At 44.9% G+C, this 24,646-nt stretch overlaps 3 protein-coding genes across 3 annotated transcripts; 1 reads left to right on the top strand and 2 right to left on the bottom strand.

Annotated features, from left to right (window-relative positions):
* Positions 1-483: 483 nt before the first annotated feature.
* LOC131281209 (uncharacterized) lies at positions 484-3,253 on the top strand. Its single transcript, XM_058310473.1, has 3 exons — positions 484-2,298; positions 2,365-2,459; positions 2,524-3,253. The coding sequence occupies exons 1-3, from the start codon at positions 499-501 to the stop codon at positions 3,164-3,166; spliced, it is 2,538 nt and encodes an 845-aa protein (XP_058166456.1). The 5' UTR covers positions 484-498; the 3' UTR covers positions 3,167-3,253.
* A 584-nt stretch (positions 3,254-3,837) lies between these two features.
* LOC131281404 (uncharacterized) lies at positions 3,838-4,941 on the bottom strand. The gene is made up of 2 exons (XM_058310733.1): positions 4,575-4,941; positions 3,838-4,501 (listed from the first exon to the last, which is right to left on the bottom strand). Exons 1-2 carry the CDS (start codon positions 4,882-4,884, stop codon positions 4,164-4,166), a joined length of 648 nt encoding a protein of 215 aa, XP_058166716.1. The 5' UTR covers positions 4,885-4,941; the 3' UTR covers positions 3,838-4,163.
* A 13,691-nt stretch (positions 4,942-18,632) lies between these two features.
* Positions 18,633-24,529, bottom strand: LOC131282709 (protein fem-1 homolog B). Its single transcript, XM_058312244.1, has 6 exons — positions 24,065-24,529; positions 20,297-21,051; positions 19,519-20,214; positions 19,352-19,454; positions 19,138-19,273; positions 18,633-19,063 (listed from the first exon to the last, which is right to left on the bottom strand). Exons 1-6 carry the CDS (start codon positions 24,224-24,226, stop codon positions 18,906-18,908), a joined length of 2,010 nt encoding a protein of 669 aa, XP_058168227.1. The 5' UTR covers positions 24,227-24,529; the 3' UTR covers positions 18,633-18,905.
* Between the last annotated feature and the right edge of the window lie 117 nt (positions 24,530-24,646).

Genomic DNA, 24,646 nt, shown 5'->3' with positions numbered 1-24,646 from the left:
GTTTTTGTTGCGGCGTTACTTCCGACTGACGAAGGGTCAAAGTGATCTTTGCGCTGCCGTTGGAGAGAGAACCGAACCGGTCGCCAGATAACTAATACTTGGAAGCAGGGATCAGTAGCAGAGAACAAGTGGGCAATCTGCATAGCCGGGCGCCATCAATCGAGTGGGGAATCCGTAATGAAACCGGCGTCAGTCGACCTCCACAGAGGCGTTTATTACGAAACGGTTAATAGCGGAGTCTAATGGCAATCGCCTGGGAGATCAAAGCGCAACGACGGTTCAAGTTGTTTTATTTTGAACGACGTGTGAGAAGAGGCGAAATAAGAAACAGAATTGAAGCGACTCACGCGAAAGATGTTGGAAGTGATATAACATAATGTCCTTTACCGATAAACTTATTTCATGATTGTTCCTCTCTTTTTTCCTTTCAGATTTCAATTACTCTACATATGTCTAGTCGTGGGACAACTGTTGGCCATAGCGTACGGGGCCGAAATCATGACGGCAGGCGTCGCAGGCGGAGGATCCAGTGGTAAGCAGACGCGCCGGGAAGCGGTCTCCACCACTAGTCAGCCATCAACGTCAACTTCAGCGTACCAAAGCCCATCGTCGGGAACCCAACAGCAGTTGTTTAGCATAAGAAATAGCAGTAGTACTACTAACACCAATGCCAAGCCCACGAGCGGAGGAACCGTCGTAGGGAGCACCAATAACCAAAGGCAAGACGACACGTCGCGTGATGCAAAAGATGCGTTCAGCGCTTGGTCGACGGCAAAGTTCGTCAACAAACCGAACTACGACCGAAAGGCACTGGACAAGCGATTCGGCGGAACCCTGACGATGCCCGATCTCAGCGATTGGCAGTGTCCGAGCGTGGCGAGCAGTGATAGCCTCGAGTGTAGCTGCGATCTACCGCACACCCTGCGCTGTAGTGGCGATCTGCACGGTCTTGAGGTAATAGCGGACAGTTTGCGACGATCGCCTTACTCAGTTTCGCTGCTCGATTGCACGCTGAAGAACGTCACCACCATCAGCGATGCGAACATCTTCCAGAACGTCTCACTCCAGGGGCTCGTCATATCGTCCGGCGAGATCAAGCGCGTGCATCGGCTTGCGTTCGCTGGCATTCGAATGCCACTGCAAGCGCTCGGATTGCCGAACAACGCGCTGGCAAGTGTTCCGATGCAGTCACTCGGGTCGGTGTCCCAGCTCGACCGGTTGGATCTGTCCTTTAACAAGATAAAATCGTTACAAAACACCGACTTCATCGCTGTGCCTAAGCTGTCCTACTTGGAGCTGAGCGGGAATCAAATTTCACTCATAAGTGCCAAGAGTTTGGCCCCGCTTAAGAGTCTGCTGCACCTGAAGCTGAACGGAAATCGGTTGGGTGAATCACCGGCAAGTTTACGCGCACTCGAAGCATGTGTGGCGCTTAAGGAACTCGATCTACACGCGAACGGCATCAAGGGACCGCTGCGCAATACCACACTACCGGCCATTCGCGGGCTGGAGATCCTCTATTTGAACAAAAACTCCATCTCGAGCGTTCACAATGGGGCACTGGAGGCTTATCCCTACCTGCAAATGCTATCGTTGCGCAACAACCAGATCGATGTGCTGCAGGATCATGCATTTTCTGGTCTCGCTTCACTGCAGGTGCTCGACCTGGGACACAACGGGATTGTCACCATATCCGGCGCGTCGTTGAAGCACCTCCCCCGGTTGATCATACTCGATCTAACGCACAATTTCCTTCGCGTCCTAACGGCGGACGTCGTTGCACCGCTGCCCGCTCTCAAGGAGCTCCGCTTGGACGGGAACGATATTTCACTGATCGCCGAGAGTGCGCTGGTCAACGCGACCCAACTGCACAGCCTGTCGCTCGAGAACAACCCGCTGGTGTGCGATTGTACGATGAAACCGTTCCTGCAGTGGCTGGCCGGGTCGCGAATCGCATCCCAGGACATTCTTGGTGCGATCTGTGCAACGCCGCCACACCTGGAAGGGGCCGGTCTGCTTCAGTTAGCCCCGGATACACTGAGCTGTGACAATGGCAAAGTACGGGGAGACGCAAGTAGCGATGAGGATACATTTAAAACGATCGAAGTGATGCTGAAGTTGAAGAACAACGCCTCGTACGTGCGGGACATCGGGCAGGAGGTGAAACTGCGGGGCGTTAATTTTACCGACGAAAGCGATGTGTTCCTTTACTGGCTGCTCGGGACGGACGATTACTCGTGTCGCTTCGTGTACGTGTTTCACGATGATGATCCGGAAACTATTCTGTTCAACTCGGAGGTAGGTCGAAAATAAGTTATGAAGATAAGAATGTGGAAATTAATTTAACTCTTTTTTATTTTGAAGGTTTCGTGTGTGGTCAAACCGGAAGAGCAAACAACAATGGAGTATATTTACAGCACCAAGCTCAACGGGGCTTACGATTTGCAAAGCGATGCTAGGTATGTTCCGGATACTGAAAAAAGCCTTATCGTTAACTAATTGTATTTACTCTTTTTGTTTCAGCTACAAATTCTGTTTGATCCTGAAAGAAGACATATCTAAGGATGAATACTTGGGAGCCTGTGAGGTAGCGACACTACCGCCACCCCATCTGAATCCAACCAAGCGTAAGTCTATTAAGAAAGAACTTCAGATCAGCACACGCCAGACGAACGAATCGGACATTTCCGATCTGGGTCGCATGGCGAACTCTTTCCGCCACGACGATCAGAATCGAGATGAGCTGCTGAAAGACAACGGAAATGATGATGAAGAGGACCAGGATGGGGACGGCAGCGATGGCGACGAAGAGGAGGATGCCGACGACAGTGATGGGGACATAGGAGAGTACGATGGCACCGACGAGATGCCGGCCAACCACGTCCGAGAGGATTCAGACTTTCGGCGTTTCCGGTTGGCCGAGGCGGAAGCAGCTCGCCTCCCGTCGGTGCACGGAGGACGCGTGCTGCTCGAGGGCTTGGGTACGATCATTATTATCACCAGTTTGGTGGCGTTCGTGTGGGGGTACCTTCGGTATAGAGGGAAAAATCGAGGGTTGCCCTCGATGAGCACGTGCTACACGGTCGACGACCGGAGGCGAACGGCTCACCAGGATGTGGAAAGCCGTAGCCGATACTTTAAACTGCAAGCCACCACAAGCCTCTAGGGAAAGGATCGTATCACAAGTTAGTAGAATTCAATGTGATTTCGTTGTTGATTTTGTTTGGATTTCATGAAGTGTTTTAAGTTATTTCTATATATGTAACGCAGCGACTTGGTATTGGAAAAGAATTGAATGTACATCGTTGTAAATAATTGGGAAGCTTAACCTGTGTGGGACAAAAATTGTTATTTATACTAGAAATAGAAGGTGTCTTGACCACGAAGAAATACTTAAGAAGGCTATGTTACAAAAAAAGAAGGTACGTTAGTGAGGGTAGCCGTTGTAGATCTTTTGTATTGTACTTTTCACTACTCTACTAATCCAATTGTGCCATGCGAGGGTTCTGTATGGAAGTATAATACGTGTGAATTTATGTTTTACGGCAGCTTATATCAGTATGTCTTGTTTGGATAAAAGTACTAATTTTAAAAATTTTATTCGACAAGATCGTCAAAAGGAGAGGTATTATCCTATGTTTTTAAAGTCAGCAAGTTTTAGGATTTATATTTAGCTATAAGAAAGCAGGATTGATGTACGATAAACACCGATTTATTAAAACGAAGTAATGTGTGAAGTTATTTTTGTTATGTTTTTATATTTCTCCTCACAGCGTATATATGTTTTATAAACATACGGTCATTTTAACTTACTTTCGTTTTTTTACGTTAGCTTACAACATACACTTTCCAATCGAAAATCTACTAATAAATACTTCTATGCCACATGCACATGGACGCACCGCCGCTCGCTCGTGTCACTATTTGTGCGTTTAAGCAAAGGGTTTTAAAGAAAAACATCCTGATTATGTGAAACGAACAAAAATCTGTTCAAGATATGCCTAAGATTCTTCCTGGCGCTTCCATTAGTCCGTTAAAACGTGCTCCAGTCGTTGGGGGTGTTTCCTTTGGCCTCCCACTGTCCGCTTTCTGACCGAGGCATAAGTAGGCACTTAACGTCACTTTCGCGTCAAAATACAGCCAGCTGTGGGGATGGAACCACGTTAGGAAATCGCGATCTGACCGGGAGCCGTATCCGGTGCGTCATTTGTGGTGAGGATGACTTTGACGCGGTTTCCATTTGCGTCCATCGGTTCGGTCAACCGGCCACTGCTGGCCAGTTGTTCCGGCGTTCCCGTTAACGGCGTGGATGTCGTCTGGCTGCGATCCGTCTGAGCGTGACTGGTTGTAGATCGATGCAGTGTGGGCTGATGGACGGCTGTCGTTTGGGGTCGAGCTGTGGCCGGTGGTGGCACAACCATTTCCGGTATAAATGTTTCCACTTTCGGATAGTAGGCCGGAAGTCGTATCACTTCCTCGTACGACGGTGGAGGTTCCAGGGCTGTAAAAGGGAGTGTAAGTAGAAACGTTCTGTAAACTATTGTTCGTCTGCTCTACAAGTGTTGCTTTCTTACCCAAACTGTTGCCAGGATAGATGGCACCATCGTCACCGACGAAGGCCGCATTCGAGTGGGTAACGCTGGCCGAAGAACGCTGCCGATGTTGCGCGATCGTGCCGTGCTCCATGCAGCTGTACACCCCGCTATAGTTGTCCCGATGCAGTGACATGATGTCGTAGAGGTTCGAGCCGATCTGCACCACGTGTACCTGCTGCGTCATTTCTTCCTGCTCGGCCAACCGCTTGGCCCGTGCTTTTTTGCACTTGAGAATGATGATAAGCAACGCCCAGGCCAGTACCAGGATTAGGTAGAGGAATATGATCATGGTGAGTTGATGTGTGTTTTTCCGTGTTTCGGCTCGATAGCAAATAGGCAAATGTTGTTTTCTGTGGTTCTTTCCGTTCTAGAGAGTTCCACAATCGTTGCTGACTTTCGCTGGAGTTAGCGTTTTCCTATTGGGAAGAGTAGGCGAATCAGTTATTTTCAAAAGATGGAATGCTTTGATTAAACAGCAACACCTTGACGACGCTAACCAACTCGTCGTTTATCGCTGGACGCTACACAAGATCGAGTAGGCATTGGAATCAATATTATTAGGTAAGTGATGATGATCTTTCGTTTATGATTGACTAAAAGCATGTATCAGTGAAACCAGGCGCTAAAGCGTAATCAGTTATATGATCATGATAAATCTATCGAACGAATCGAAGCTGTGCCTTTCTAGCTAAAAACCTGTTTTGAACCCTTTTTGCACCATTGGTTATGACCAGCCAGGATCACCATATTGTGACCATCGGACAGAATGGCACATGCAAATTCGCTCTCCAGGTTTATCGTGTTACCTTTCCTGTGTACTTATGAAACCATTAGTAAAGCAACATTCCCTCTGTAAATTCTAGAATGCTTTTGCGTGAACGAAGTATTTTTATGCTCGTGCACCTTGGTTACTTCCGCACTCCGGAAGTTCATTTGCATACATTTTCTCCTCGCAATACTGCCGTGGTGCACAAAATTGCACAATTTATAGTCGGTTTAGGAGGTTTGCATTAGCTCTGCTTCACTTTTCTGCCACCAGAAAGTGTTTTACCGATGGGGTTTAAATTTATTCATAAAGCGAAGGTCAGTATTGCCCCTTCGCAGGCACGGCATGGCCAGGGCCAGTCTAGCTTTAAGAGCACGAGAAACCGTTTCGTAGAACGTAGAACAGTCATCACATGAATGTTTCATTCGCCAGTGTTTCATACAACTCGCATGCTTCCGTTTCGTAAGCAATGGGAGAAATTTCACCAGAGAGTTCGTTTCATTAAACTATGATGCACGTTGAGGGCGAAAAAGAACTGAACATCCAACGGGGTTGATAAATTAATTTTATGAACTGGGGAACGTAAAATAAAACCAAAAAGCGCGCCATCGTCGCTCGTTTGCAACGGAATCCAATGTGAATGGAGCTAAATCTGGGGCCGGAATTGTTCAGTTCTCCAGCGTTCACTCTTTCGCCACTGTTGCGCTGAATAATTAATCCCAGTTTTTCCTTTCAAGCTACGGTCAATTTTATGTCGTCCATTGTCCTCGAGTGGCGGAAGCGGGGGAAAAGGGAATCAATCTGCATGTATGACCATCGCATATCGATTTTGTGACGTTCTGACCAATCAATGGATGCAATTTAGTGCAGCGCGGCTGACGTACGGTGTTTGGAGTGTGTTCTGTGCGATGCACTCGTTCGAGGAAACTCCCCCACCGGGAAAAGAGGAAATGATGGATGGTGAAACTGTGTGGCACGACGGAACACAAACCTCGCGGCAATTAATGCGATTCAAACGCAAATGAAGCTTCGACTCATGGATTTATATCGATCGATCTTGCTGAGGACTAGTGCTCGGAAAGGACAGCATTTTTATCGGTGTCGAAGTAGGAAACTCAAAAAGTAAATTTTATGCAGGTTTAGTAAAGGATACGATCGACGATATTCGTTAGAAAGTGCTAAAGGCTCAAGGGTCAAAACCACCAAAGAATCTATTCCGTCAGATTCTATCTTGTTCTATTTAAGTTTGATTTATTTAAGTAAATCAAAATGTTTAATAACTTCATGCTTTTATGCCCTTTTTTATTTTTGAAATTCGAGTAAATTATCACTTGCGAATGGCCAAATTGACCATTCAAATCCCCTTTGAGTCCGTTGAGATAGAAATGCTGGTTGGAAATGGAAAAAGAGCCGCCTTTTCACCAAAATGAAGCATTCACATTGATGCATTCGTACATGACAATTTGTATTGAAATTGTTCAAAGGATTCCTTCCACTCCGTGTTTCTGTATCCGGAGGCGATATGTACTTCGTAGCACCGTATCCATGTTCATGTTCGCATGATTTTGTCGTGATTTATTGGTTCGGCTCATGTATTCGCAGTTCGCCATTTCCGCCGACTACCATCGAGTTATGGAGCCCTAAATTTCAGAGACACCATTATTAAAGATTAGATTACGCGACCGGTGGACTGGTGCCAATCTCGACCAGCATTGGACATTGTGTTCGAGAGGCCGTTCAAACTGTATTGACTCACGTGAGGAGGAGTGGTGTTACCTTTGGGAGGTTAAAAGGAGGTTGGGATGTTTATTTCCGGTAGCAAATAACTCGACGGATTAAGGCTAGTTTTGGATTAAGGGCTATAATTTGACCCCACCTACGGTCCGAAGTCGTACGAATTGTCTATCCTAGCTGAGGTCTATGTATCCCTTCGGATCAAATCGCGGTGCGCGGTCAGTGGCTCGTGACCACCGTCGTGACGTCTCGATCCGTTATCGTTTCGGTTCCTCAGCGTAAAACATGGCAAACGGAGCGGACAATCAGTCGGCTGACTTGCCAGTGAGTAATTAAGCTCCGTGAGATGACATGGGTTTGCATGTCGGTAGATTGAAACTTGTTATCAAATTGTGCCACATAGAGCAGCATAAAGTTAGAGAGGACAGTGTGCGAATAATTGCGGCACTCTATCTGTCCGCTATCGTCGTCAGCGTTGGAAAGTAAAATAGATTAAGTTGGTCAACGTTGCGAGGAAGTTATGAGCGAATTTTCAAACTGTTTTCTGTAAAGCTTTAAGGGTATGCTTGTCACAAGGTTTTAGCTTAGAGTTGCTCAAAAACGTTAACCAACATTTGGGTGTGGTGTGAAGAGCAGAATTTATCCTTCACAAGTACGAGACTATCTTATCTTTGTGCGAACTGATTCTTCTATCGTGCTGGGTTCGGGTTCGATATCCACGGGGGATTTTATTTTCCCCCTTGTCATCGGGTGGGGATTTTCTATAATTAATTTAAAAGAAAAGATACAGGCTGGCTCGTGTCGTCGTTGCTTTGTAAGGTTTGCTATCTACTTCTCGTAACGTTCAGATTCAAAAAAGCAAACTCAATGTGAACTTTGTCACAAAAAAAAAGAATTTTAAGTTTTTTCTTCCACAAGATTGAATTGCGTTTGACGAGACTTTGCCGAACGAACGGTTGCATGTCCTTAAATCCCTGGGAGGCCAGCGTCGCTCTTTTTAATGTTTGGAGTGACCGAACCGGAATGACACGGTATACGAAAACTCGTTCAAAATTCAACGTTGCTGATGAAACGAAAGAAAAAAGGCGACTCATTTTCGTTGAGTCGCCAGCTAAATTTGGTCAAGGTGGCGCAAACATTACAACGAACCGTTCGATTAGATGGTGCGATAAGCAAATCCGGCGTTCGTTACCAGAAGACGTTACCAGAGCGCCATTCGAGACCCGGTTCGCTATATGCGAACAAAGGCGAAGGACAAATTGTTTGTGAAAAAAGAAAGTACTTACAACCAAAACAAAATGATGTTGCGTGAAATGGATCAGGGGAAAATGATGCTACTGAAATGCTTTCAAGTCACTGGGAGAACGATTTTTGTTTGCGAAGGAAAATGGCTAATGCTTTGCGCACTTGTCGTTATCAACCTCCCAACTTGACCTGACATTGTCCTTCAATGCTAGGACAGTGTTGCTCGTTTTTGTTGCTTTCGACCGCATCATGTGTGTCATCGATTTGACCTGTTCCTTGATGATTTAAAATTTTTACTACAGGAAAAAAATGGTTCCCCTGCATTAATGACCGACGCCCAGCGAGTAATGTAAGTGCCAATTGCTGCAGCTGGGAATGATGACGTTTGCAATCAACCAACCAATTTGTTTTCTTTTCTTTAGCTCCACGCTACGCTTGAGCGGTTAAGAATGAGTAATTCTTATTCGGAACACGTGCGTCCCACCGGACATATTGGCGGAACGAATGGCCTTCCTAACGTCGAGCGGCATTTTATGGGACGCATTCGAAAAGTATGTTGTGTCTTTGACACAATCGCAATTCGCTTTTTTTTGTTTGTTGGTTCGAAAGTAAGAATGAAACTATATTTCACTCGATGGTGCAACACAGCGAACCCTTATCGCGAAATCCCTTATCATAAACAGCATCAGGAGCAACGTGGTTTGTGCAAACATGTTTGCAGTTGCAGTTCATTACACAACAGTTGCATTACAATCTATTATAACCGATAAAACGAGGGCTGCATTAAGAAACGGTAGAACAAACTTTTAAGTCTAGTTTTGTGTTGGTATGATGCAGGTATAGCTTCTGACCTCTAACCTTCCTTGAACAACATTCCGTCGAATGCCTCAGATTTTTCCTTTAAAATGTGCTGCTTGTTTGTGATTTGCCTTTCACTCTTCTATGGAAAGATTGTGTACTCATTAAAAGATTGTTTGTTGTTTCAGAAGAAAAGAGGCAAAACATCTGATATTTCTTTTCATTATAGTCTTGCTCGAACGGAAGCAGAGGGTACATTTATTTAATCTATTCAAGTGAATTATGTGTTATCTTACGTCGTAAGGGAAAATAGTTCCTTTGCAAAGTATTTTAAATGAAGCCCTTTTGTCGACGTTCTGTTCAGGTCGTAACTACTAACGATTGTGTCCGGTTGGACTTCCTCTTCTCCAATTAATCTTTTAGGCGCCCACCGTATGGAAGAAATCGGCATTGAACCCCCCAAGCGCGGGGGTGGGTTGAAATGAAGTGACGATGTTATCCCCAAGCTCTGGCATGCCGGAATGTTATGGGCAGATAATAGCGGACGGTTGTTTATGTGCCACCCAAACCTACCTTCAAGCTGGGCACTGTCAGAGAGGCCTCTCTACTCCAAGAGGCGGGGGTTTTGTCCGGCGAAAGAATCGATTACTGTCAGTCAAAAGGACACCTCACACAAAAGGCGCGTTCTGAACTAATGGGCCGAACCGACCGATAGACGAGGTTCGTTTCCCCCGACGCCGGCTCCCACAACCCCGCGTTTTCGACCTAGTTCCCGTTGGTCCGAATACGGAACCTACCGTTACCGAGGACTTCTGGACAATACTAGAACCGAGCACTAGAAAAACACTCCCTCGGATACACCGTACTTTTTTTCTCGTTGTTCCCAACGGCTGGCGGGATTCATTAAGTTCACCCGCGCGTTATCAGTGGAATATATCTAAGAGTAATTCCCGCTGTCAACCACCGACCTTCCGACACCCCGTTCCCATTTGGTCCGTTTTCCTTTCTTTCGCTTTGCCAAGCAAGACCATCCGCGACACTTGGTTGGTGGATCGTGTTTCGATTACCGGTTGGCAACTGCGTGCGTATGTCCTTGTTTCGTTTGGCCGTCCTTTGGAGTACCGACTGGCATGCAAAAGGAATAACCTCCTCTCATCGATCGGTGTTTTACATAGTTTTACTCACTACTCACTCGACGGTATGTTAATTTTAACCCGCCCGAGACAGTGACACGCCACGACGACGACATCGTTTTAGGTACCACTCTTTTTAAAATGTCCGGTTCACTTTTTTTTTTCTAATCGCATAAACGCACACTGACGTAGCAGACAAATGGAGTCCTTCCTTTGGCTCCGATAAGAATAGCTCGTGAATTTAATAGAATAATTATGCACAGATGTTTCGGAAGTCTTTTCACGGTCGTCCGGTGACGATTATCAATCTGTTAGAAAATTAGATTCCACTACCATCTTGCCACCTTGTGATGATGACTGTCTTGATGAAGAGGATCACTACGCACTACTCTACCCGATCGGGTTATCAACACGTGCGAAAATCCCACCCTTGTACTCCTCGGGGTTTGAGGGCTTTCCCCACTCCACCAACAACGAAACGATGGCAAAATGTGCTACGCGGATACTCTCAACCGGACTGAATCGACTCCGTTCTTTTTCCCTGTGACCGATGCCGGCTTCACCGAGCGATGAACTAACGACGAACGACGTCGCCAACACAACGTTCGCAACGTGGTTTGTTTGCGTTCGCGACGCGGTCGTCAACAAAACGCGCGCGTTTGTGAGAGCGAAATCCGCCACACACGACGGTGAAGATGAGCGTGTGAGGGAAATCCCGTACCACCGTGGGGATGGGCCCGCGTTGGACTCTCTTCCGAGACCAACATCGTCCGTCCCCACACACACTCTACAGCTGGTTGGTCGTGGTCATAGCTTAACCATGCCATCCACATCCACAGTTCGTGCCAACAGCTGATAATGCGCTTGAAAAGTGTCTGTAATGATATCGTTGGACAGGAACCAACTGGTTTTAATTTTGAGAGATAACTGTTGGCTAAGCTGATAACGTTTTCATGATAGAAAGCGTTACTGTATTTTTGGAAAAAGAGAAATCTATCTTCGAACTTGATTGAACTAAGAAAGAACTACATTTTACTATTTTTAATTTAGTTTTGTAGTATATTTTTAAAAGCATCACTACATATCATACAGTGTGCTGGCGTCCCTTTAGGAGCTAAGTCGTTGACATCATTTCAATTCATCAGTCTTTGGACAGTCAATAGTTGAACGTCACAACATTCAACGCGTGGGGTAACTAGAGTAATTGGAATTGGACCACATAATGCTGGGAGGTACAGACATCATACGTCACAGCATAGGTGATTTCTTTTAGAATTAAATAGACAAGAACCATTGTAAGGTGTAGGCCAACAATTGCCACAAAATGTAGTATATCCTTTTGTCCTCTGGTTTTCCTGCGGAGTAAACTTAAATGGTGACGACTGGTGTGTATGTGTGTCCTCACGACAAACCTGATCCCCGCGGGTGATAACAAACCAAACCCTGGTGGTCATGATCCACTTTAATGTATGTGCTAGAAACGGACACTCTAATCACCCTTAACTCGTTCTCCCTGTGTTCTCCCTCTCTGTCCCAGCTTACTTCGTTCGAGTCGAATGAAACGTTGTCGCCTGCTTTGACAGAGTCGTGTTGCATCCTTCCGGGGTTGTTCCGGAGGACTCCCGGGAATCGATAGTGCTGACGTAGGGGGCGCGTTCAACAAACGGACGATCACACGGGGCCGGAGCGAACGGATCGATGCGAAATCACTCGCGCGACCAAAACGAAAAATTTCCAGCGATGCCCCAGCGAATTCCCCCCGGTAGCATACGGTTTGGAAATAAATACAGGCCTACCCAGGTCGTCGATGACGTGTGTATGAAGGTTTGAATGATTAAACGCAAGCCCACATTGTGGATACCATCGGAAACACGAGAGGTCATGCAAAAGGTGACACAACACACGGATGCAATGGTTTCGGAATTACCTAATTCTATAATTTAGTGCTTTAAAAATCCGTTGTCCGATGTTTTTCAATTGAAACTCAGTCTGAAGTCAGTCAGTGCGGTCCTTTGACATTCATTTTATGTATTGTGAAACAAAACTAACAATTTTTTCATTTTTATTTCTATTTATGTACATTGCAGGACACGATAAAAAATCTCTATCTTACATATTGACCAAGGCAACGATTGCATTTGCCTGAGCATGCAACGTGAGAATGAAGGAAAAGCAGCGAGTATTAAAAATATCATTTTCAAGGAAGCCCAGACTCAAATACCGATGTGTTTTTCCACTTGAAAACTACGTGCCAGGGGAGGGATCTGGGGGAAGCAACTATCATCAGCGACCGTTAATCGGTGGTGCATTTTCCCTGCTTTCCGAAGGTTTAACAATTACCAACAGCTGGTACCGGTGTTGCACAACCATTCGTTGTTTTCCCTGCGAAAAGGACCTTTCTCTCGGCCTTCTTTCTCAGCTGTTTATTATTCATAAGAGTTGGAGGAAGAGTACACGACGCAAGTGTACGGAGGCACTCGGTGCCGCAAGCTAACTGCGTTAACGAACCTTGCTCCAATGAATCGTCCAAAGTGTCCTGGGTGGGTGTCCTCCCATTCGTCAGCAGAAAGAAATGGTAAAGAAAATCGTATCGCAATGTGAAGCACTTCTCCCGGTATCAATGCTATTTTCCAGGCCCGATTTGATGAGGTTTGCTAGGGATGGAAAAGTGGGATATGGCGTACACAAACTCATTAGATCGACAGGTGGACATAACGACCGCGGAGTCCTTGTGGTAGTTGCGCTAATTCTAGAAGTGCCAAGCAAGGCACGAGTAAACTTTGCTTCCTATGGATTGTTGTCGACCAAGATGATCTTTGTAAAATCTCATTTTTCCTTAGTAATCGATTAATTTTAAGTTTTTATCGATAATGTCACGCTGCAGAAAGAGAAGTCGTTTAAAAATGGGAAGCGAAGAAAAACGGAGACGCCTATAGAAGTCTCGGATACAAGTCTCGGACACAAGTCTTGGACACTTGCATGGAAAGTGCTGGACTCAAGTCTCGGACACAAGTCTTGGACACTTGTATGGCCTCGAACACAAGTCTTCCATGCAAGTACTTGTATTAAACGTGCATGCAAGTTTTTAAAAAATCGGAAAAATTGCGTGTCCTCTCCATGCTCGGATACAAGTCTCGGACACCAGTCTTGGACACTTGTATGGAAAGTGCCGGACTCAAGTCTCGGACACAAGTCTTGGACACTTGTATGGAAAGTCTCGAACACAAGTCTTCCATGCAAGCACTTGAATTAAACGTGCATGCAAGTTTTTAAAAAAATCGGAAAAATTGCGTGTCCTTTCCATGCAAGTTTGTAAAGAAAATCGCAGATTTTTGTTTAAAAATTTGAAAAACCTAGCGTGCAATTTTTTAAAAAATCGGAAAAAATGCGTGCAACTTCCATACAATTTTATCGAAAAATCCGCAAATTTTTGTTCGTGTTTTTTAGGCGTAATTTTCGTGAAAATTCATCAAATTCATTCAAATGTCAAATGTCAATTTTGACAGCTGTCAAATGTCATTTTTTCTGGAGCACTTCCGGGAAAACTTGCATGCAACTTGTATGCAATTTTTTCGGGATGTTTTCTCGGAAGCATTTCCGGGAAAACTTGCATGCAAGTCTTAAGAAAGTGGGCAAAACTTGCATGCAAGTTGCATGCAATTTTCACGAAAATTACGCCTGAAAAAACACGAACATAAATTTGCGGAGTTTTGATAAAATTGTATGGAAGTTGCACGCATTTTGTCCGATTTTTTAAAAAATTGCACGCTAGGTTTTTCAAATTTTTAAACAAAAATCTGGGGTTTTCTTTACAATCTTGCATGGAAAGGACACGCAATTTTTCCGATTTTTTAAAAACTTGCATGCACGTTTAATACAAGTACTTGCATGGAAGACTTGTGTTCGAGGCCATACAAGTGTTTAAAACTTGTGTCCGAGACTTGAGTCCAGCACTTTCCATACAAGTGTCCAAGACTTGTGTCCGAGACTTTTTTTCAGATATTTTGAAGCTGTTTTACTTACCAAAAAAACAATCTTATCGGATAATGCAATAAGAAGTCGGCAAAAGAATTCATTTATAATTCTTTAAAGGGCTTTTATTTATTCTTGAACTAGCAAAATTGCCCGATTTCGTCCGGGAATCTCATCAATTTGTTAGCTTTAAACTGAAGCTTTTTGTGAAAATTCAAGAGTATAAAACTCAAAATACTGATTGAAAACACTCTTCAGTCTGAATTTTTTTCCACCCGGATGAAATCGGGTTAATCAGCTAGTAAATTATATATTAGAACGTATCTTGACTGTGAACTTCACCTAGTAATTGAAAGAAAACGGACAATAACTCAAAGACCTGAATCTATATCTATAAAATTCTTGTGTCACGGTGTTAGTGTTCAAACTCCTCCTAAACGACTGAACCATTTAAACTCAAACTTTGCAGACACGTTCCTTAGGTATGAGAATAGGTTTTTAACTATGTCTCATATCTGTAAATTTTATACTTTTTTAATTAATTACAATTTTCTATCGTCATACATTGGTTTGTTTGTTTTGTTTACATTCAGCAATGACACATAAAGTGAACTACAACAAGTATAAACGGACACAGCAACATGCCTTTTGACATACTGTGGTGGTGAGTTTAATACAAAAGTGGTGAATTTAATTCAAACAAGTCGTTTCATATAAGTGACGATAGTAAAATCTTTGTTAATTTTTGATAATAATAACTAATGTTGTTAATTGGTGGTAGTAGAATATGTGTTCAAATTATTGTTGCTTAGAGCAGTGAGAAAACCTTCTCATTTACCAGTGTTGTGAAAACGAATTTCAGTATAGTTACTACAGCGAGGCTATGAACTCGCGAGTAGGGACGAGCATGCTTATTCGTCACGTTTACATGCAATCCAACGTGGCGTAAGTTTTACTGTTACCAGGACAAAATGCGGCGCATAGTCATGATAGAACAAAACGTGTGTTCAAACATTAATGTCGCTGAATTTAGTCCGACAAGCTATGATTAGTATCGAGGATCGTTGCATGGTAATTAAAAATTTACCGCTAAGTTATTGTTATGTTTTAGGTTCGCCGAATCGAAGTGCATTTAATTTGATAGACACTGAAATAAGTCGTGAACTGCAGCATAATATTGCAGTCATGTTGGATATCGTTTCTCACAACGTATCAATGTTGACTGATGAACAAGCATATGTTTACGAACGCATTATCATGGCAGTATCAACGGGACAAAGTGGTATCTTTTTTTGGATGCCCCAGTCCGAACTGGCAAAACATTTCTCATATCGCTCTTGCTTTCCAAAATGCGAGCAAACAATAACATTGCAATACCAGTTGCTTCATCTGGAATTGTAGCTGGAAATGGAGGTAGAACGACGCATTCATCATTTAGGCTACTTCGAAACATCAATAGGAACACAAAAGCCGTATGAAACAACAAAAATCAATCACTCAAGGCCTAGGTCATGCAACAGTGAAAAATAATTATCTGGGAAGAATGCACCATGGCAAAGAAGCATTCTCTTGAGGCGCTGTACAGAACACTCAAAGACGTGAAGTGTAATAAAGATTGTTCCAGTAATACAGTAGATCCCTGCAGTACGCTATTCTCGATATACGCGAATTCGCAATACGCAATTTTTTACAACTGACAGCCCATAGGGTTGCTCGACTTCTATTAGTCAGTTTTACTTTGTTTTGGTAGAATGAAGTTTTTAATATGCACTTTTTAACAGAGATATAATGAAACAATGGAAAAAATGGAACACTTATTAGTTATTTGGATAAAAGATATGTTAAATAAGCGGTTCCCTCTCAGTGTCAACTCTTCAATATGAAGTATAAATTATATGGCAGAGGAAATCCCCAATACGCGAATCGATATACAGTCTGTTCTCGAGTTACGCGGTTCTCGACTTACGCGGATTCGGAGATACGCGGTTTTCAAAATTTGACAGTAGATTGGGTTTATTACATCGATTTAAATTCCTGAGATGTACAACCACACGAAAAAATGTGTAAATTACACATTTGCATAACTTACGCTTTTTATTTCGTTTGTTGCAATTTATGAAGTTTGAATACGCTTGCATTGCATTCATATTAATGGACAAAGAAAAATTTTGAATATTCTATGATACATGTACACAAGAGCTCGATCTCTTAACTCCTAATATAAACTATGTGTCAAGTAATATTCGAGATACGCGGAAATTCGAGATACGCGGATTTCTGTGGAACGCAAAAACCGCGTAACTCGGGAACAGACTGTACGCTATTGCGTTCGGTCCCAAACATTCGCGTACTGCGGAGACCAACTGTACTGTGTTTCTCCTCTCAGGTGATTTCAGGCAAACTCTTCCCGTAGTGCCACGATCCACCTATGCTGATAAGATCACCTGAACTTGCCTTACTCATCGGTGTTGTGGAGCAATATTGAAAAACTTTAACTAAGCATAAACAGGCACGTCCAAATGCTACAGGATCCATCAGCTTTTACTTTCTCCAAACAGTTATTAGACATCGGCAATACACCTTAGCAGATTCTTAAAAAGCTCTAATAGAAACCCAATTTAGAAAACTAACATGTACGTCATACATGGCTTACCAGGCGTACATAAAACATCGTTCATTCAATTGGTCTGCTTGATTAATAACAAAATAAGGATGATTATCATTACCAGCCTCACTATAAGCTTTTTACGACGTAAAAAGTGTAAATACAACGAAATTAATGTACTTAAGAAATATAATGTGACCGTTAAACCAATTTTTAACAACATCAAACGGGTCAGCTAGTATAAAATAAGTTATTTGTTAAAACGTATCTTTATTGTGTATTTTTTAATTGAAAATGATATGCCGAGAAACGAGGAAAAGAAACTACGACCGAAGTCGATTCAAAATCGACCGCTCAAATTCGTTCCGATTTGCTTCGACAGCGGCTCGACGAATCCGCAAAAATCTGAACAAAGTAACAGGGTCGCAGGATCGGTCTACCCGGCGCGGGTACCCAACCAAACATTTTCGGCGATAGTGAACCAAAAATATAGTCTTTCGCTCTTACAAATGTTGTGTTCTTGCTTCCACGCGTACGATGTCGTGGCCTTATGAATAGAAGCTTGTGAGCTTATTTCTCTCTGCGGAGGTCTGGTACCCTCTCCCCATGTATCGAAGCGAGAAGCAGCAACTCAAATGCCCTCTGTCGCATTCGCGCTACAGGCCCGGTGCCGCGATTGAGCCCTCTCCACATTAAAAGCGCAAGCACAACATACGAGAGCGTAGGATGGAAAGCATTAAACGATTGCGCTCTCGCTTCGTGGGTACGTGCAATGCGCGTTTTTTCATACATTCATAACATTCCGCGGGACTGGCTCATGTTTCAACAAAAGTGGAACAAAATCAATTTGACTTGATTTGATCAATGTTTAATCCTCCCGCACATTTTCTGCACTTTTGAGTGACCCAATGTAGCCCAATGCAATGTTCCCGAACAGCCATTGGCATCAACAAGTTACAAGATGATGTGCAAACGATTTCTCGATTGAAAAATTTTCAACCAAAATGTTTTGCCAACAAACTTGAAAAAGCCACTGTGCGTCTTCAAAACCAAGATTTAATTTTTAAGTTCGTTCCGAAATAACTTTTTGAAGTGAATGGCACATCAAAATATCAACGATATATATTGGGGTTATAGCGTGGCCGGAGCCGAGGTTAGGAATAGCCTATTTTGTTCTCACTACTCCTTTCAGACTTCAGGCTGGCATATCGAACGGTTCGAAACACCGAAGGCGCAACGAATCGAAGACACATGAGGGAGCGGAACGAAAAAAGTTCGTGTGACAGAAGCAAGCAACGTCATCAAAAACAACCGTTCCGTAAGACCATCAACAGCCATCTGACCGACATCCACACAGTGCGAGCACCACAGAAGGAAAATACACGAGAATTGGCAAAAAGAGAAGACAGACGCAGGAGAGCGAAAGAACTTTTTTTTTCTCTTCTGGAGTGAGCAAATTTTTTCTCACTTCACTGGCTATCACCGAAAGTGAACTGTATCTCGCTGGTGTTTTCGGTTTGGCTTCGCCAACGAATCACCCCCGAGAACATCAGCGAGAAAAAGCGTGGTGTCTCCTTGGGTAGCTCGATACGATCGGCAAGGTGAATAGAGCAAAGATGGCTTTCAACGAGATTCTTTCAACCAAGCTGTGCCAAGGTATGTACAACTAAATTTAGCCAAGACACACCTACCATAATAAATTGTTTAATTAAATAAGTTTAAATAAATTTCTAGATACGGGTGGTTATTTTAACATCATTTAAACAAAGTTATTCGTCATCTCACTCACTTAATTACTCCCTTTATTCGTCAAGAGATTTTTTACGGCTGTTTTTCTTCACATTTTCGTTACAAAGTCCTTTGGTTTGTATCAAAATTCATAAGTTTCCGCGCAGTGGGGGCTGCCATTGCACGTGCCCGGCAGAGTTAATGGCGCCATTGACATGACAAAAGAAGAATATCACAACAATCCTACAGTAGTGTAGCGCTTTCCTTCAATCCGCTCTCCTTTCCCGTCGTCAGCTATCCTTCCGCAGGTGGGTTTGTTCGACCTCCTCCTACCCTTTCGGTGCGCAGTGGCACTCGACGAAGGACACAAGCTGGCGCGGAATCTGATTCCGGAACGGGATTCGATGTTGGGCGATTGTTCGGGCGGATAGACAACGCAGGTTGATGGCACGGGTTTCGTAGCTTTTCACGAAGATTGCCATTTCCGCTACGAAGAGAGGAAGGAAGTGTGATGATTTAAAGGCGACCACAAACACACAGGCGTTGTTATAAAGCACTTACGATGGAGACAAACTTGCGACGCCTTCAGTCCATCCGAGTTGACCGCATCGAGGTGAACGCCTGCTTGCACCAGAACTTCTGTGATTTCCTTTACTTCCTCTACCATGTTATTGGCCGCTAGCCGTGACGTGTCCACCTGTATTTGTCAAAAGAGGTAATGTACTTAAGTTGACAAGATGTCCCACATTCTGTGGGATTCGTTTCTAAGACGTACCGTTCCAACCAGTGTATGCAGTGGGGTGTTTCGTTCGTAATCGACCACGTCCACCAGGGCACCACATTTAAGCAGCAACTTGACCGTATCGGCGCAGGGAAATCTGTAAGTAAGACACAGTGCCATTAGAAACTGCCTGCCGGTGGAGAAATTCATTCTTAGATTACCTGCACACATCGTCCGTGTGAAAATCATCCACCGGTGCCACACCGTTCACCGAGAGATGCAGCAACGTCTGGTCGTCCCGCAGGCGTACGGCGAGTTGGTTTAGCTGATAGATCATCTGGTAGGCTTGCAGAGTCTGTTGTTCGGTGCGTGGGAACCGTTCGATGCGCAACAGCTTGGTGACAATCGTCACGAGATACAGCACCGTCACGACGTTCATCTCGTAGTCCTCTCCGATCGCTTCCGTGTCGTCCCGAGGGCCCGGTTGTGCCAGTTTCTGCTGGTTGTAACGCAGCTCGTCCACGCACGCACCCAGCACGGCCAGCACTCCCTCGAAGTGCATCGGCTCGTTGATGGAGAACTCCTGTGAAAACAGCTGCACGAAACGCAGCAGATCACGTTGCACCGAGAGGCCGTTCTGTTGACGCAGCCGGAGCGCATGGAGCCAGAGACTTTCGCAACGATCAAAGCGTCCATTGTCGGCACAAACCGCCCCGCGGAAGATGATTGAGTGCACCACCTCCGGACACTTGCGGCCGAGGATACGCTCGCGGATGGTTAGTGACTCCATGTGCAGCGAATTGTGGTTGTAGCGAATTGCGTGCAGATCCTGTACCGTTTGACACTCGACCCAGTGCTCGTAGGCTGGCACGGGTGGTAGTGTCGGTTTGCGGATTATATTTTCCGGGTCCTTATATCTAACGGAGAGGCGTAGAGAAAGAAAAACAAATGAAATCAGTCACAGGTTAGCTGTTGAAGGGCCTGAGGCGAGCGACAAACCTTTCTTCCATGCCCATCATGAGATACGTGAACGCCTTCATGACGTTATAGTTGTTCTTATCGTTTGCGTACGACGCTCCGAGCAACTCCAGCACCTCAATGCGCTCCTCACGCGTCAACAGATTGGGTCGATCGAGAAACACCAGTACGGTCGCCTCTCGTGTCCTCTCGGCGGCTGCTAGTGCCGGTGTTAGGCCGTAGGTGTTACGCAGCAGCATCGCGCCATGATCGAGCAGCCGTTCGCACACTTCCACGTGGCCACATTCGGCCGCGTAGAAAAGTGCAGAGGCACCGCACTGAGCCTGCTCGTTCACACGTGCGCCCTGCTCGAGCAGATACTGCAGCACATCGACGTAGTTCTTGTAGGCCGCGATCATAAGGCAGGTGTTGTTGTACACGTTGGCCGTGTCGACGTTTGCCTGGTGCGCCACCAGGTACTGGATCAGATCGAGCCGACCGTCGAAGCAGGCAGCCCGCAGTGGTGTCGAACCCTTGCGCGTCGCATGGTCCACTTGTGCGCCGTGTTGGATCAACAGCTTAACGATGTTCAGTCGCCCGAGGCCGGCCGCTACCCAGAGCGCCGTAACGCCCTGCGTCATTTCGCCGTGCAGCTTCACACAGCCTTCCTTCTCCAGATCCGCAGGACCTTGCGTGAGTAGGACGCGGACGACATCCGCGTGGCCATTCATGCACGCTATAATCAGCGGTGTATGGACCTGGTGTTCGTTTTCCTCATCCTCAAAATCGTAGATTTCCTGCGGGAAAACCGAAAAAAATGCCATTAGTAGAGCGAAAACTAAAACGTTATGCGCAATTATTTTTGAACATGAATAAAATGCCTCTATGGAACTGATTATTTCGTACGGAATAACCGCCTAGTTCTTTACCAGCCAATGAAAACAAACAAAAATCGGTTAAATCGGTCGAATATGAGCAGCGCACCTGAATCAAACAACAGACGGCGTCGTGTCAACGGCTATTAAAAGCGATGAACGCAGATGATATGACGACGCCATGCAAACTCCCGGGTAGTGGAGGGGTCGGTAAATAACATCAACTTTAGGTTGATTCAGATTCGAAAAAGAGGTAAGAGGAAAAATCTCTCCGCACACGCAATTATTACTAATGTCAGAAATGAGAAAACATTTTTCCTCCGGCGCCATCATCAAGTGGGGATTTTGGTTTTGATGAGTCACAGGTCATCAAAAGGGGATCCATGTGAGAACCATTTCATCATCATCAAGAGTTTCCGTGAACACTCAAGTCTGTGAATATTTCGCAGACAAATGATTCACGCTGCATTCGTGTGTAGGTGTTGTTTCGCGGACATCAAGAGGTAGGAAGGAATTCAAATGGGGAAATGATCCGCTGTTGTGACATTCCTTCACAAAACTACACATGGAAGTTGACACAGAACTGTAAAAATGAGAACGCATACGATTCGAATTGCGTCGTGTCTTGTTTTTAAGGAAATTTGTACTTTCTTGAAACGCAGTTTCTGAAGCGATTTTGATTTGACGCTCACCGTTTAATATTCCAGCTAATTAGTTTTACTTTTAGCATCATCATAGCATGCGGCGTAAGAGTTTTCACACCACGTGTCAAACACACTTTACACAAAACAACAGCATGGCGTCATTGACCGACCGCTTCGCTACACACGAGGCAAGGACTGCTGGCTCGTGGGGAACAACCTACTATTGCGTTTATTGCGATTCGAAGGACATTGATGGTGATTTCTCCATCCTCTCACCCTTTTCTGCTCGACTCTTTTGCCACATATTTCCCCCCTTGGGTATCAATTCTTGCCACGAGGGAGTCACACATACCGCTTCAGGTTTGCCATTTTCCTCTATTTTTAGATCCGCGGAAAAAAGTCTCATTCTTCTGCGAGTATTAACCGTTCCCGAGGGTGAGTGAATCCAGATGAAGTAGAAAGGGATTGCTGAGTTTTGGAATTTCAAATTTGTAGTCGTTGATTGTTTTTCAGAATAAATAATTATTTTATAGCTTTTGTTTACTAAGAAGCTTTGTGTACTCTTTTCTTTGTGCAGTGTCTTCAACAGTGAAATAATGCATGAAAACTCCACACCTAAGCTATTATACTTTATAAAAGACTAGGCGTCTCCATCGGGTACGACGTTTCGGTTCAACAACAAATTGTTGTTTCTGGTGATTTTTCTCCGTTTGCTCCCGTTTTGGAACACATAGCAAGGTTTTCATCGATGGCAAAGTGACAAAGGTGGCGACAGGGATCCCCCGTTTGGCAAACTTACAGGAAAATCCCAACAGGAGCGAGCCAAAACAGCTGTCGATCGTAATTTGCTTCCATATGCGAAAAAAACCGCTTTTCAGTACACAAAGACCGGTATGGCGTACATGTGTGAGCTTCGTTTTTCATCTTGGACAAAAATGCTGTAAACTCTCCAGGCGGAACAAGTTCACACCCACCATTAACGATCGGTCGTTCGGAAGACTGCTGGTTCATTTCAACAGTATGATTCTTTGTTCGAATGTTCCGTTGCGGCCGTTGCGTCGCATGGCTGAAGAATGTATATACGGAAGTGAAAGAAACTGTGCATCCCAAAACGGAAGCTCTAGCACAGTTGTTTGTACCCATTCGAAATGAAATTGGTCAGTGTAGTGGTGCTCCCTCTGTTTGAGGCCCATTAATTTGTGGTAAATAAAAATAACGGAAAAATCATGTGGATTAAAATGCAGCAAAATAAACGGATGACGCGCAAATTGTGACTTTGTGCGCCGCCGTTTCTCCCACCTTTGTGTGGACCGAACAGTCTTACAAAGAATGCGTGGATCGTGTTAGTTATCTTTCTTCTAGGCGACTGTTCTCATAACCGAGTTTTTGGGCCCAAGCGGAAAACGGGAATACGTTTCATAGGTTTTCATCTATCTCAGAGAGAATCTTCTAGTAGTAACTAACCAATCCGTAATCAACCCTTGACCGTGAATTGCACGAGGGCTTCACATTGTTGACGAAGTCGTTACTGGTATTGTGGTAAGGGGCAAACTCGATGGATACTTCGATGCTGCTTTTCATCCCAATCCGAGATCTAAGGGGCCCTCTTCCATCCCACACATAACACCCCCACAAAGATCCACCTCTGGATGGAATAGATGCGTAGCGCAGGCAACTCAATCATTGCATCGCTCGAAGCAAGCTGCGCACACGCCTTGAAGATCGGTGGCGTGTCTGTGTTTTAAATGTGACGAAATTAGAATCTTAACACACCAATGCGCTGCTTCGGCAAGCCGATTGTGTGGAATGGTTGCAGGAAGCGTTGGGGTAAGGAGTCGGTGGGTCTTCGTAGTTTTCGAGGGAAATGAGAGCATCGCCGTCGGAAGGAAAACATACAACGCTACCGAGAGATTTGTGTACGTTCGACACTGTTGTTGGCGAAAATTTTATAGTTCATTAACGTGTCCGACTAGCACGCGAACGTAAATCGCATCGTGCTGCTGCTGCTGCGAGAACGAGCTAGACGCATGGCGGTTTGTATCGGGAAATGAGCATCTTGCGTCGTAGCGGAATATGGTCTTTCTTCCCTGCGGACACCCAACACCGTCGTCGTATGGTGGTCCTCTGCCAAAAGGCGACATAAAAAGTAAAGTTTTCATCAGTGCGGTGTAGCAGCTCGCTGAGGGTTGCTGTTTGGCTATGTATGCTGGTTTAGGTTACCAAAAACGGACAAAGATTGCGTACGCAGTTCGCGTCCAACCAGGACCGTTTCTCTACTTCCCTTCGCTTACCTGATTGATGAGCGCACGGCGATCTTCCTCATCAGGAAAGTCACGTAACAAAGCCAACAGCTGCTTGTAGAAACCTTCCTTCACGGCGTACGACAGCCGGAGCATCGCGTATTTGAGCATGGCCTCCTTCTTCTGCTCCAACTCCTCGGATTCCCTGATCATCTTGGCCAAGGCGTCCGCGTGGGTCGCGGACCGCGTCCGGCGCTTCCGGCACGCGGTACCAGCACTGCCTAAGACCGACACTTTAACGGTTTTATGATCACACTAGGAAAAACTTGGCACAGCAGCCTTTCGCCGGGATCGCCAAACAGCAAGCGATAACAATAAAAACAAATGGACACAACGAACGGGTGCTTAGCGCTTGCTTCGGTTTCGACCGCGATGGACCTTCGATCCCGTAACAGAACTCTCGATTCGAAGTGTTTATATGGTCAGACCAATTTTGCCAACCAGGCCGAAATCTCACACCGAGCACTGTCTCAATCTAACTAACTTCCATTCGCTACAGACTTTCACGAGAACCTCAATTCCGATCAGATGTTTTTGTCATTTGTCATAGCAAGGGTTACATGATATTTACTA

Source organism: Anopheles ziemanni, chromosome 2 (genome assembly GCF_943734765.1).
Source record: "Anopheles ziemanni chromosome 2, idAnoZiCoDA_A2_x.2, whole genome shotgun sequence".
NCBI classification, from domain to species: Eukaryota; Metazoa; Arthropoda; class Insecta; order Diptera; family Culicidae; genus Anopheles; species Anopheles ziemanni.
The sequence above is the reverse complement of the archived record's forward strand: the minus strand, read 5'-3'. Positions and strand labels throughout refer to the sequence as shown.

Bases quoted from the DNA above. Each gene is read 5' to 3' on its own strand.
- LOC131281404 (XM_058310733.1), bottom strand. From the start codon at position 4,884: ATGATCATATTCCTCTACCTAATCCTGGTACTGGCCTGGGCGTTGCTT. The intron at 4,502-4,574 runs GTAAGAAAGCAA...TCCCTTTTACAG, and splicing joins CTATCCTGGCAACAGTTTGG to CCCTGGAACCTCCACCGTCG.
- LOC131281209 (XM_058310473.1), top strand. From the start codon at position 499: ATGACGGCAGGCGTCGCAGGCGGAGGATCCAGTGGTAAGCAGACGCGC. The intron at 2,299-2,364 runs GTAGGTCGAAAA...TTTATTTTGAAG, and splicing joins CTATTCTGTTCAACTCGGAG to GTTTCGTGTGTGGTCAAACC. The intron at 2,460-2,523 runs GTATGTTCCGGA...TTTTTGTTTCAG, and splicing joins GATTTGCAAAGCGATGCTAG to CTACAAATTCTGTTTGATCC.
- LOC131282709 (XM_058312244.1), bottom strand. From the start codon at position 24,226: ATGATCAGGGAATCCGAGGAGTTGGAGCAGAAGAAGGAGGCCATGCTC. The intron at 19,455-19,518 runs GTAATCTAAGAA...TCTTACTTACAG, and splicing joins CACACGGACGATGTGTGCAG to ATTTCCCTGCGCCGATACGG. The intron at 19,274-19,351 runs GTACGTCTTAGA...TGACAAATACAG, and splicing joins TGCATACACTGGTTGGAACG to GTGGACACGTCACGGCTAGC.